At 37.4% G+C, this 14799-nt stretch overlaps 1 protein-coding gene across 1 annotated transcript; it reads right to left on the bottom strand.

Moving 5' to 3' along the window:
• Positions 1-5548: 5548 nt before the first annotated feature.
• LOC114490345 (olfactory receptor 4N4-like) lies at positions 5549-7084 on the bottom strand. The gene has a single exon (XM_028504326.2). The coding sequence runs from the start codon at positions 7070-7072 to the stop codon at positions 6146-6148; it is 927 nt and encodes a 308-aa protein (XP_028360127.1). The 5' UTR covers positions 7073-7084; the 3' UTR covers positions 5549-6145.
• Positions 7085-14799: the final 7715 nt, after the last annotated feature.

The raw sequence follows: 14799 nt of genomic DNA, 5'->3' as shown, positions 1-14799 counted from the left end.
AGAGATCCCAGAAATAAACCTGTGTCTCTCTGGTCAATTAATATATGACAAAGGGGGCAGAAGCATAATATGGAGTAAAAATAGCCTCTTCAATAAATGGTGTTGGGAGATCTGCACAAGTAGATGCAAAAAAAATGAAACTAGACCACCAACTTCTATCATACACCAAATTAACCTCAAAATGGAGAAGAGATAGATATAAGCTGTGACACCAAAAAAGTTCTAGAGGGAAAAATAAGCAATAAAATTTCAGATAGCCCATGTAGCACTATTTTTGCTGATATATGTCCTAGGGTAAGGGAAATAGAGGGAAAAAATTAAAAAATTGCACTACATCAAATTAAAGTTTCTGTGTGGCCAAAGAAACCATCATCAAAATGAAAAGGGAACCAACTGTATGGGAGAACATATTTGCCAATGATACACTGGACAAGGGTTTGATCTCAAAAATGTGTAAAGAACTCACACGACTCCACTCCAGGAAGACACACAATCCAATTAAAACATGGACAAAGGACCTAACAGACACTTCTCCAAGGAGGACATACAGAGGGCCCAGAGACCTATGAAAGGATGCTCAGCATCACTAGACATCAAAGAGATGCAAATTAAAACCACAATGAGATATCACCTCACACTGGTCAGGATGGCCATCAGGATGCAAAACAGTATGGAATTTCCTTAAAAAACTAAAAATGAAACTGCCTTTTGATCCAGTGATTCTATAGCTGAGAATATACCTAAGTATCCTGAGACACTAATTGAAAAGAACCTGTGCACCCCAATGTTCACAGTGGTGTCATTTACAATAGCCAAGTGTTGGAAACAGTTTAAGGACCCATCAGTAGATGAGTGGACCAAAAAACTGTTGTACACTTACAGAGTGGAATACTACTCAGCAGAAAGAAAGAGGGAATTCCTACCTTTTGGACAGCATGGTTGGAACTGGAGACTACTATGCCCAGGTGGTAAGAGGCAAACAACATATGATCTCACTTGTAAAAGGAATATAATGAACAAAATAAGCTAATGAGCCAGAGACATGAAAATGTGGAACAGACTGACAGCTGCCAGAGATGAGGGTGGAGGGGAATATCAGTGGAAAGAAGGAAAGGAATCAATGAAAAAGCATGTATGCATGACCCATGAACATGGACAAGAGTGGGGATACAATGTGGGAGTAGGGGGAGGGCTAGGAAGAGAGGGCAAAGGGAAAAATTGGGACAACTGTAATACAATGACAATAATAATTAGAAAGAAAGAAAAGAAGAGAAAAAACAAAAACCATAGAATCCAGAAAAAAATTAAATGATTTTGAACGTATGACATTTTGGAAGGATAAAATTATAAAGAGAATTTAAAAAATTCTATAGTTGTCAAAGGTGCAGGGAAAGATGGGAGGTTGAATAGGTGAAGAAAAGTAATTTTTTAGAGTGTGAGTTTTTTGTATAATGATGAATTCATGACATTATGGATATATCAAAACCCATAGAAATTTACAGCATAAAAATGAACCTTAATTTATGCAAACTTAAAAAATCATTTAGGAGCTTGATGGATCCCAGGATGAATTGCAGTCTCTGACCAAAAAAAGTAACAAATATGAAATGACTTCACTGAAACGGATGGGAGGAAAAGGGGCTGACCTAAAAAACTTTGGAAATTAGCGCAATCTGTGAGACTCCACTAAAGCAAAAGGAACTGTAGTTAAGCATTATAGTCTAGTTAATAGATGTGCTTCCCATGGTGTAGGGGTTAACAGTTCTGATACTGCTATGTACACGTCTACCTTTGTAAGGGAACAAAACGCGATTTGGCTGCCTGCTGCAACAAAAGTCAAACCTCTGAGGCAGGTGCTGGTGCAAAAGGACAGAGGTTTTATTCAGGTGCCTTGAGACCTGAAAGAATACTGGACTCCCCTTTTTCCTGCTTAGGCCTGGTTCTTATAGAGATAGGGAAGGGAAGCCTTTTTTTCTACCCAATTATCTTGCCAGCATCTGTTGTGCTGTGGGTTTGCAGGGGAGTGGGGGTCCTAGCTATTCATCTGTCTAGCTTTTGGTGTGCTTGAGCCACATCCTTTCACATTGCTTGCTTTGGTGGGTTTGTAACCCGAAAAGACACCGGTATTCGAGCTGCCTGTCACTACCAAATCCAATAAGGAATGACAGTGATTGAATCTTTTATGGGGGCTTTATTCAGACGGCAGGCAATCTGAGAAGATGGCGGGTTCATACCCCAAGAAACCATCTTCCTCTTTCTTTCCTGGCTAGATCTTTTATAAGGGGGTTGGGGAAGACAAACAGGAGACAGTGAGAGTCCTTGAAGTTCACAGCTGCAGCACTTCTATCCTGGGCAATCAGCTATCTCCAAGTGGAAGGGGCAGTCACCTGCTTCTTCCCAATATGGATGTCTCCAAGTGGTAATCTCTAGCCAGCACCCCAGGAGGTCAGCTGTTTTTTCTCAAGTGCCGGATTGGCCTTATTTGTAGTTTCTGAAACAAAAAGCTTAACATAGGCATTACTTCCTAGATTTATTGCTATTTACCTTAAGCTAAAATTTTCCAAGTCTTAAGCCCCCTATCAGGTTCAGAGTAAGAACCTCTCCTGCCACCATCTTGGCCAATGTGGGGGATTCCCCAGTGCTCCAGTTACTGTCTTTGGTCACACTGCTACTGAACAATGAAGTAAATGTATAGTAGGTCATGGCATCCAAGTTTTTCACTTTGAGTTTTCAATATGAGTTTACAGATAAACAAAGAGAAAAACCTAGAATGATCCATGGGATAATGGACTAAAATTGGAGACATCAGTGTGAATCTATGTATTAATATAGATTGTTACAGACAGATTTTTAGATATGGGTACATGTGAAGGTTAGTATACACACATATATTCTCTCACATGTTTAGGAGAGGGCCTAGAATAATGACACCCCACTAGCAAGAAACACACCTAGCAGTCATACCATGATTTCTAATACCATTCTACTAGAAAAAGAACCAGGTCTTTTGGTTCTAGGAGTCTAGAAATACAGGTCCTTCTCTGTAACACGATCTGCCAATTCATCCCAGTTTCTTCTTTCAAATATTGTTCTTTTCAGTTTTAGCATGTCCATTTATATTTAGGGTTTGCACTTCTCTCCTGAAATCCTTATGCCCTTATCCACTTATCATATTAAATGCATATACAATACTTTTCTAAAGACTCTGTCTGACAATACCATTATATGGTTCAACTGATAGTCTTTATCTATCAGTATTTTTCTGTCATAGATTCTAATGTTTTAAATCATATTTTGACACTATTAACAGTTTAGTGGAAAATGAAAATATTTCATTTTATTTTGCATAGTTTTTCAGAGAGTTAAATTCTTTTCTTCTGACCTGAAATTAAAATGAGAATCAAATCATTCAAATTCCTTCAATGTCTAGTTGAGATGGGACTTGGAATCATGTTTAATTATATTGAATTCTGCTCAGATTACTTTTACTGCCAACATCTGCCAACTGCCACCAAGGAATTGTTACCTTTGATCTTGTCAGTATTTGCAGCTGAGAAGGTTTTGAGTCACTAGATAACTTTGTTTCCCTTAGATTTCATTTCAACTCTGTAGATGCCAACAGTCAAGCAATACAGCAATGTCTGAAATGCAAATTCCCTCTGATGTTCATTTCTTGCTCCACTACTTCTTTCCTGAGCAAATGACTGATATAGATGCGGGGTGGGGGTGGAATGGAGAAAATTTTATAGGTGAGCTATTTATTGGTGTTTGGAGCTTTGTTAAATTTTAACCTTTCTACATCCCATTTGCAACTAAAAGCTCAGCTTGTTTCCTTTGTCAAGCAATATCTCAATCTATGGCAGGATTACTTTTCTATTTTTTCTTCATATATTCTTTTTTATTTTTTTAATTACTTAATTGTTCTTCGATTACAGTTGTCTGCATTTTCTTGCCACCACTAACCCCCACCCCATCCAAACCCACCCCCATCCCTTGCTTCCACCCTCCCCCTTGGTTTTGTCCATGTGTCCTTTATAGTAGTCCCTGAAAGCCCTCCTCCCTAATGTCCTCTCCCCGCTTCCCCTCTGCCTACTGTTAGATTGTTCTTAATTTCAATGTCTCTGGTTGTATTCTGTTTGCTATTTTCTTTTGTAGATTATGCTCCCATTAAAGTTGAGATCATATGGTATTTGTCCCTCACTACTATGGCAGGATTACTTTTCCATGTGCCCATATCCAGACTACATACTTGCCCACATATATGGAAGCTGCCATAGATCTCTGCTCCTCTACACATGTCTTCCCTCTCTCTGGAGCTCAGAACAATAAGGCTTCCTTGCTTCATCCACCCTTTGATAGCCTTGTAGAAAAGTGTACTTTTTATTTCCTATTTTTCTTATTGTTGATAATACATGAGCAATAATCTTCTACAAACTAACCAGAATCAGTGATCTTTATTCTTATGGTTGTTGTTTCATAATCCTCACCCAAGGACATGTCTCATTGCTTTCAGAGGGGTTAGGAACATTGATGTGAGAGAAAACATCAATTGGTTGCCTCCAGTACACACCACAAGCAGGGATTGTACCCACAACCTAGGTATGTGCCTTAACCAGGAATTGAACCTGCAACATGTTGGTGTACAGAATGATACTCCAACCAACCAAGCCACCCAGCCAGGGCACTTGTTAAAAGTCTTAACGTATTAAGTGAATTAACATTTTATCATTTTTATTGACTCTCTCAATTAATAGCTTCTTAATTTTAATATTCATGTATAGATGCTCCTTTGCACCATCATGTTGTAGGAAAGGAACATTTAATTCAATTTCCTTGAAAACTTCCATTACTGTGCAGAAAATAACCGCACAATCACATGTGGTGGGCAGATTTTCATCAATTTTATACCTTTTGCCTACACATATATTTTTAACATGTCAAATGTACTTTTTAAATTTTCTATTTTTATGTTACACCTCGTGGACATTTCTCACCTATAAGATTGTAAAACTATAACCCTATATTTTACCCCTATGTATTACGTTATTTTGCTTTCCAAAGAAGCTGTCAATACACAAACACATTCTTCTAGGATATTTGCCTCTAGACTTTATATCAAAACTTGAATTTAGAAAAAAAAATGAATTGGATAGAGGCAATAACGTGAAAGGCATATCATTCTCCTGATCCCAGACCATGGCTTACTGATGTATTCCTTCAGTCAGGAGCTAGCAAATAACTTCCTGTTTTTCCAGTCTCTTGACTATTGCAGGTATAGGTCACTGGACAGGTTAGTTTTATTGATAGTTATGTGGGTTTGTTTAATAATTATCTGGATATCTAGCATAGAGAATGATTTTATACCCCTTACAAGACTTTATAAGTACCTAATTTCCTACATTAAACCAATTGCATTAAAATAACTAGATTGATTAATGTAATCTCCAATAAAGTCTGTAGTACTAATGAACTATCACTATCATAATCAGAAAGAAATTACTGAAGGCAAATTTCAACATCGAGGAAGAGTTTGTAAAAATCCATTAATAGTAATCACAGTTCTGAAAAAGATCAATAAAATAAATTCATCATATTTTTCTATAAAATCATTAATCTTCCATTCTTATCCCTCTACCAAATTTGGGCAAGGGAGTAAAATATATACATGTATATATACATATAGGTCAGCATATAACATTTTGGTCTTACTGATGTTTTGCAGCTATTGATCTCTGCCCAGAATCTGATGCTATTACTCTAAACCATAGAAAAAACAATTGTAAATGAGTGAATTTCTTGCTTAAATAAACTCTTATTATAATTAGAATAGAAAAAACTTCTTTTAAAATTTATTTTTATTGTATTTATTGGGGTGACAGAATAAAACTTCTTATCTTAGGCGAAAAGACCTTAGTGATTCAACCACTATAGTCAGGTAAAATGTAACCCCTGAATTACCCATTCTATATCAACCAGTCTAGTATTTCCTTGAGATAATTTAAATACATTAAGTTTTTTCTCTAGTTATGCATAACTGTCCCTCATTGCCTACAATAATGCCTGACAAATGAAAGGAAATCAATGAAAAACCATATTTGTTAATGACTAGCAGCCAACGTTCCCCATCTTAACTTGTAAAATCCATTCAGCATACTACATGCCATCTCAATAATCTCCTCATAGCACATTTTACTTCCTGGTTTCGAAGAGTATAAATCACAGGATTCCACAAAGGTAAGATCACTGTGTGGAAAAAGGAAACCACCTTGTCCACTGGTAAGGCCCTAAAGGGGCGAGTATAGATGAAGATGGCAGGTCCAAACATGATCAGTATAATAATGACATGGGTGGTACATGTGGACAGGGCCTTGTTCTTCCCCTCAGAAGATGACCCACGTACATGACAGAAAATGACTGCATAGGAAGACAAAAGTCCCAGGAAGCACAGGAGAATGAGCAGGCCACTGTTGAAGACCATCAGGAGCTCCACCACAAAGGTGTCTGTGCAGGCCAGTTTGATGACCTGTGGCACATCACAGAAGAAGTTATCCAGCTGGTTTGGACCACAGAAGGGCAAGTGGAGGATGAGGGCCACCTGGATGATGGAGTGAACAAAGCCTCCAAGCCACAGAGCCAACAGAAAGGTGTGGCAGGCTCTAGGGTTCATGACAGCTGAATAGTGTAAAGGACGACAGATGGCAATGTAGCGGTCAAAAGCCATTACAACAAGAAGCAACCCCTCACCTCCTCCAACAAAGTGCAAGAAAAAGAGCTGAGTGATGCAGCCCTTGTAGGAGATGACCTTCTTCTCAGAGAGGAAGTCTGCCAGCATCCTGGGAGCCACAATGAAGGCATAGGATACATCGATAAAGGCCAGGTTTCCCAGAAAGAAGTAGAGGGGTGCTGAGAGGCCAGGGTCTAATCTGATGGTTAGAATGATGAGGAAATTCCCAGGGAGGATGATGAGGTAGAAAATCAAGATGAGCACAAAGACCAGGAGTTGAGTATTTCTAGACTGAGTCAGACCAAGGAAGATGAATTCTTTCACCACTGTGCTATTTGCAATCTCCATCTCCTCTGCCTACAGAATATTAAGGAATAGAGAGTTTATTTCCATCTTCTCCATCCACATCAAGTTCTTTTCTAACTAAAACTGGTTTATGACACAACTGTATTATGCCCTCATTCTCCTACAACCTAAAAAAACCTTTATTTTTCTACATTTTATAGCTTTCAAATACTATTTTTATGCTTCATTATTGTGCTTCTTATTTATGTTCCCTCATGTGGGAGTCTAGAAAGCCTCTTTCCTGGGCTTACAATTTGCATTAGGCATATGAAACTTTTTCTGATTGAGAAAAATCTTAACCACAGTTATCAAGCTCTGCAGATCTTTTATTTGAATGGGGGTGACATGGGGATTGACAGCAAGGAGAAATGACAGAGGGTTTTTTTTAGAAGATTTTATTTATTTATTTGTAGAGAGGGAAGGGAGGGAGATAGAGAGAGAGAGAAACATCGATGTGCGGTTGCTCGGGGTTATGGCCTGCAACCCAGGCATGTACCGTGGCTGGGAATTGAACCTGCGACACTTTGGTTCGCAGCCCACGCTCAATCCACTGAGCTATGCCAGCCAGGGACAGAGGTTTCTATGATGACAGATATGTGCTATATCTTTATTGTGCTGCTACAAGACTTTATTTATTAAAAGTTATTGAACTATGAAACAATACAGAAATTTGAACATTTACGGAATGAAAATTATATAATATCTTAGAAATGTTGACCTAAAAAGCTAAAAAGAGAAAACTGTACTTACTTGAACTATATCATTTTTTTCTATAGAATATCAAAGATCATACACCATACCAAGCAGGATTAATCCAAGGGGTGCGACGGTGGTACAATATTCGCAAATCAATAAACATAATACACCACATAAACAAAACGAAAGACAAAAATCACATGATCATATCTATAGGTGCAGAAAAAGCATTTGATAAGATACAGCACCCATTTATGATAAAAACACTCACCAAAGTGGGAATAGAGGGAACATTCATCAACATAACAAAGGCCATGTATGACAGACCTGCAGCCAATATCATACTCAATGGACAAAACTTAGAGCTTTCCCACTAAGATCAGGAACAAGACAAAGGTGCCCACTTCACCACTCCTATTCAACATATTACTGGAAGTCCATGCGACAGCAATCGGACAAGAAAAAGAAATAAAAGGCATCCCAATTGGAAAGGAGGAAACACAACTCTCACTTTTTGCAGATGACATGATAGTGTACAAGAAAATCCTATAGATACCACCAAAAACTACTCGATCTAATAAATGAGTTTGGCAAAACAGACAGATACAAAGCCAATACTCAGAAATCTAGGGCATCTTTGTATACCAACAATGAAAAATCAGAAACAGAAATCAGGGGGGAAATCCCATTTGATATATCAACAAGAAAGTAAAGTACCTAGGAATAAACCTAACCAAGGAGGTAAAAGACTTGTACTCAGACAACTATACAACACTGAAGAAAGAAATCAAGGAAGACACAGACAAATGGAAGCATGTACTATGCTCATGGAATGGAAGAATTAAGATCATCGAAATGTCCATTCTACCCAAAGCAATTTACAGATTCAATGCAATCCCTATTAAAGTACCCATAACATATTTCACAGATATAAAACAAACATTTCAGAAATTTATATAGAATCATAAGTGCCCTTGAATAGATGCAGCAATTATGAGAAAGAAGAACAAAACAGGAGAAATCACAATACCTCATTATCAAACTATATTACAAGGCCACTTTAATCAAAACAGCCTGGTACTGGCATAAAAACAGGCACACAAACCAATGGACAGAATAGAGAGCCCAGAAATAAACCCAAGTCTCTATGGTCAATTGATATTTGACAAAGGGTGCAGCAACCTAAAATGGAGTAAAAATAGCCTCTATAACAAATGGTGTTGGGAGATCTGGACAGCTACATGGAAAAAACTGAAACTTGATCACCAGCTTACACCATAAACAAAAATAAATTCAAGGTGGATAAAAGACTTAAATATAACTTGTTACACCATGAAAGTCCTAGAGGAAAAAATTGACCAAAAAATCTCATGCAGCAACATCTCTACTGATATGTCCCCTAAAGCAAGGGACATAAAGGAAAGAATAAACAAATGTGACTACATCAAATTAAAAAGTTTCTGCATGGCTAAAGAAAACAACATTGAAATGAAAAAGGAGCCAACTGTACAGGTACATATATTTGCCAATGATACCTTGGACAAGGGTTTGATCTCCAAAATATATAAAGAACTCACATGACTCCACTCCAGGAGTGCATTAAAAAACCAAATTAAAAAATGGGCAAAAGACGTGAACAGACACTTCTCCAAGAAGGACATACAGAGGGCCCAGAGATACATGAAAAGATCACTAGACTTCAGAGAAATGCATATTAAAACCACAGTGAGACACTACCTCACACCCATCAGAATGCCCAACATAAACAAATCAACAAGCAAGTGTTGGAGAGAATGTAGAGAAAAGGGAAATCTAGTGCACTGTTGGTGGGAATGTAGACTGGTTCAGACACTGTGGAAATAGTATGGAATTTTCTCAGAAAACTAAAAGTGGAACTGCCTTTTGACCCAGCAATTCTGATGCTGAGATTATACCCTAAGATCCCTGAAACACCAATCCAAAAGAACTTATGCACCCCAATGTTCATAGCAGCACAATTTACATTAGCCAAGTGCTGGAAGCAACCTAAGTACCCATCAGCAAATGAGTGGATCAAAAAACTATGGTACATTTACAGAATGGAATTATGGGCAGCAAAGAGAAAGGAGTTTCTACCCTTTACAACACCATGCATGGAACTGGAGAGGATTATGCTAAGTGAAATAAGCCAGGCAGTGAGGGGCAAATACCATTTGATCTCAACTTCAACTGGAACATAATCAACAAAAGAAAAAAGCAAGCAAAATATAACCATATTCATTGAAATTAAGAACAATCTAACAATAGCCATAGGGGATGGGGAAGGGGATAGTGGGGAGAAAGGTTTTCAGGAACTACATGGACAAAAGCAAGGGGGAGGGTGGAAGCAAGGGAAGGGGTTGGGTTGGCAAGGGGTGGATGCAGGGTGAGAATACACCAACAACTGTAATTGAACAACAATAAAATAATTTAAATTAAAAAAAGAATATCAACCTATCAACCAAGTTTCAATAAAAAAATCCTGATCATTCTGGAGAGATTAAGATCTGAGACTGATCTGTACATTAGTGGTCTCCAAATTGGGAATGTGCTCATCCATCAAATATTATAAAAAATTCATAGGTATAGAAATAATAATAGTTACATATTTCTTGCTTGTTTGTCTTATGGATTAGAATATAACCAGAGATCTTGAAATAAAGAACAAACTGACAGTAACCACAGGGAATGGGGGAGAGGGATAATGAGGAAAACACAGGAAGGACCATCAGGGAACATGCATAATGTACACATGGAAAAAGCCAAAGCGGGTAGGTTCAAGGGAGGGAGGTGGGCATCGGTGGAGCAAGAGGGTGTGGTGGCCAAAAACTGGAGACAACTGTACTTGAACAACATTAATAAATAGATAAATAGATAAATAAATAAATAAATTGTTATATGCAAAATAACCTCAATATATAACTTTCTTAATATCTCTTTATATATTAGTTTATGATCATAAGCCAAAAACACTCTAGACAATTAAATTGACATATTTCCCTAGGAATATTCCTTGTTACTAATTGGAAACAAGGGTATTAATATAAAATAATGTATTTGCTAAATTATCTTAGAAATTCAGATTCCCTTTTTATCAGGTATGTACATTTAGATATCAACATTGTTTTAAGACACAATTAGATACCAGCATTTGTAAAAATCACTTTTGAATTCTGATCTGATAGTCATTGTATTAAAGACTTTATAGTACATGCAAAAAAAGAAAATGATGGTAAATTGCTGCACATATATTATTATACCTATTTCTTAAAAGTTTTTTAGAAAGTTCTACAGTTTAGATAGAAGCAATGAGTATAATTGATTATAAAATATACAAATAAAATACATTGCTTGTGCAGGCACAATATGACTGTTTCTTGAGATGAAAAGTTTTAAAAGCTTCAAGACTCTTGAACTAAAACAAAATATAAAACAATATTTCACACACTTTCAGCCACATGGCACACTTGGTTTTCAGCAGTGTTGTGGAATATGGAGCACACAGAGGAGGGCAGAAAAGGGTCCACTCACTCTAACTGTAAAGGGAGACAGAATGAAAGAGAAGAGATGGAAAGAAAAACAAAGTCTCAAATCAAAAATTCTTTACAGTGACATGTCTATTGAAAACACCAGAATATCTGCTTTTTGTGTGTCCCAGCCCAAATATACTAATAACAGAGGTTTGCATGTACAGTTCAAATGAGGAAATATGAAAACAGTGTTTTCTATCACAAAGGCACATACATGTGAGTATAAACACATGCATGTACACACACACATGACCAGCACACACATTTTTTCCTAGTGAAACTGAAGCATAAAAGTTTACAAATGGCACCATCCAATTAGCTTTTCTGTTCCCTTTATGCTCTCTCTCTCTCTGTTTCTCCATCCTTCTCTCTCCCTCTCTGTCTCTTCCTCCCTTCTTTCCTTCCTTTCTCCCTTCCTTCTTACTCAGATATCCATTGGCTTCAACATTTATCATTCCTTCTCTGCATAAAACCTGCTGTGAGACAAGTAAGCCAGGAATCTCTCTCTACTTACTCCTGAGTAGTGTGCATCTTCAACATGTTATACTGATGGTTATTTCACACTCTTTCAAACATCGAGACTGCCTGTCGGGCATAGAAGAAACTTTTAAGCAGCAGTAAGGTTAAAAGTTGAAGGCTCTTCCAACTGTGCTTTGTGTTTTATTTCCTGTCATGTATTTCTGTTCTACAGACTCTTTAACAGGTGGGATTTATTATCATGTAACATCCCTCACTTCTTTTAGTTAATATGATATATATATATTAAGACCAAGTAGTAATACCAATCTCCAAGACAATTGGTATTTGAATAAAGGCTTTCTATATCCCCAATAAAGCACTTGTAAAACTATCAGGTGGAACTGGAGCTGCATTACCAGGAGCAGATAAAAGGTGCTGCTATATTGCTGAATTCAGACCTCATATATTGACCCCTTTCTACTGTAATCATGACCATTTCATTCCAAAAGAACAGATATCTCACTTGAAGAGTTGTGATATATTTCCATTCTTTCTTCTTTTGTTTGTTTCTTATAAATATAAAGAATGGCAAAGGTGTTTACCTTTCTAGCAGTGTTACCAGAAGGTGATGGCACCCAGAGCAGGTTTTCTTCAGGCTGGCCTGTAGTGCATATGTTCTTGTCTTGACAAAGGAAAGACTTTACAAAACAAGTCCAGGTGATTTTGACAGTAAATTTATTAAAACTGGTGGCCATGAAACAAAAGCAAGACAGAGGACAGAAGAAGCAACAGGAGAGAGCTTAGGCAGTGCACTGCTTTAGCTTCCTAGAAACTTTATAGGAAAGGAATCATCCAAGACACCCTGCTGTTAGCTCACTGGGAAGTTGAGTCTCAGTGACAGAAGTGATCCAAGGTGAGGTTGCTTTTAGCTCACTGGAAAGTCAGAGCAAAAGGGGGCCTTGGAGACATGCTCAAGAGGTAAGCCCTGGATGAGCTGCAACTGCCCACTTCTCCCTTGGTTGCAAGTCTCATGGGAACCCTTAGAGTATAGGGGAAAGTAAAAATTTCATGCCCTAGAAGAGGCATGGTTGTGCTTGAGAGTGAGCCCACCCTGATATCCTTTGTCTTGAGGGTTTTTATCTTTCCTCTGCCAAAGAGATTCTTAAGGGAGGGCTTCAGCAGATTATTCATCAGCTTTCCAGGTGTGTTTTTAATATGCTGGTGAATCAAAATGATTGTAAGGGAGAGTTTGGGATTCTTCTTTGGTTGGCTTTACTGTTTTATTTTTATCTTGGGTCTGTGGGTTTATTTTTATCTGTGTGACTCTAATTGAGTTTTTGTCATTTGTTCCCTGAAGGTCATCCATCCTTTCATTTGGCTGGCACAAATGGCATTAATTGGGTCTCTGTTCTCTAAATCATCTTAAATCCAGAGTAATTTAAGCTATTTATTTTGTGTTCAGGGAGGAGAGGTATAAACCATTTGTTCTCAAGTGTCCTTGGTTAGGGAAGACAAGATCTCAGGCTTCACTATCTGTCTGTGAATTGGCCAAATTGCTGAGCTTGCTTTTATTGTCTTACCTCAGTTTCCCCATTCTGCAGGCATAGGAATTATCCTAGCTTCTTCCTCTCTTGCCTCAGCAGTCTAACACTGCTCTCACACAGCAGGCATCACCTCCTAATGAAAGGGACACTCACTGGTTATTCCTGTCTTGTTCTTACATATCTTTTCTCACAGACAATCAATCCTCTTACATTTTGAAATACACAACCAATTTGTGATGCAAGGAGGATATCCCTTGGGATTTGAAGGCCATCAAAGCTATAAAACACTTTCAATGGGAATTATTAGAATACTAACAAGATGTAGTCAAAAAATTAGATTAGCAGTCTGTTAGGTAAAAATATACAAATACAGGGTCTGATATGAATAATGTTCTTTTTTATTACAGAATCTTTTATTACAAAATCATAAGCATGTAATTCTATAACATAACAGAAGCACACTCAAGCATACCATATGATATTTAAGATAAATGTTCAAATTAAAATATAAATGATCACAACCATATTATTAACTAGCCAACCATACTCATCTGGCACTTATTCTATCAGACCCTGTATGTATCAGTTAAAAAGACATTGTGTCACATGGGGGTTGTAAAATCAGCATTCCATCAGTGGCAGGGATGATGGAATGTCAAGCATGTTTCTTGGGTCTGAGTGGAAAGTCAAGGAAGGTGATTTTATGTTTTACACTATAATTCAAAAAGAGAAAAATAGTATAATTGACAAGAAATCATTGATATGTCAAGAAAGGAAACAAAGTGGTCAAGTAGGTGGTAAAATGTTAGATTCAACATATTGCTGGTGATGAAGAGATAGGCAAAAAGAAAATAAATGATGCTCACACAGACTCATTTACATAGTCCTTCTTAGGAAAAAAGAACTGCATGTTGTAAGTGTGACAATTCCTGTAGGGCAGATGTCCTCCTAAGTAGACCTTATTGCAGCCTTGGTACTTGTTCTTTTTCCTTTTAGGAATAATTGTCTCTTTTGCTCTGCTAAAGCAATGAAGAGGAACTATTATTTTTCAGTTAAATAATTTTAAAGGGAAGAAAATTGTTCAAAATGATGTGGTAGAAGGAAACAATTTAAATTTTAGTAGATATCAATCATATAGTATTTGTCTTTCACTGCCTGGTTTGTTTTGCTTAGCATAATGCTTTCCAGCTCCATCCAAGTTGTTGCAAAGGGTCGGAGCTCCTTCTTTCATTCTGCTGAATAGAATTCCATTGTGTAAATGTGCCATAGTTTTTTGATCCATTCATTTACTGATGGGCACCTAAGTTGCTTCCAGCACCTAGCTATTGTAAATTGTGCTGCTATGGGGTACATAGGTTCTTTTGGATTGGTGTTTCAGTGTTCTTAGGATATAATCCCAGCAGTGGAATTGCTGGGTCAAAAGAAGATCCATTTTTAGTTTTCTGAGGAAGTTCCATACTGTTTTTCATAGTGGTTGTACCAG

This window comes from Phyllostomus discolor, chromosome 1 (genome assembly GCF_004126475.2).
Source record: "Phyllostomus discolor isolate MPI-MPIP mPhyDis1 chromosome 1, mPhyDis1.pri.v3, whole genome shotgun sequence".
Classification (NCBI taxonomy): Eukaryota; Metazoa; Chordata; class Mammalia; order Chiroptera; family Phyllostomidae; genus Phyllostomus; species Phyllostomus discolor.
The sequence above is the reverse complement of the archived record's forward strand: the minus strand, read 5'-3'. Positions and strand labels throughout refer to the sequence as shown.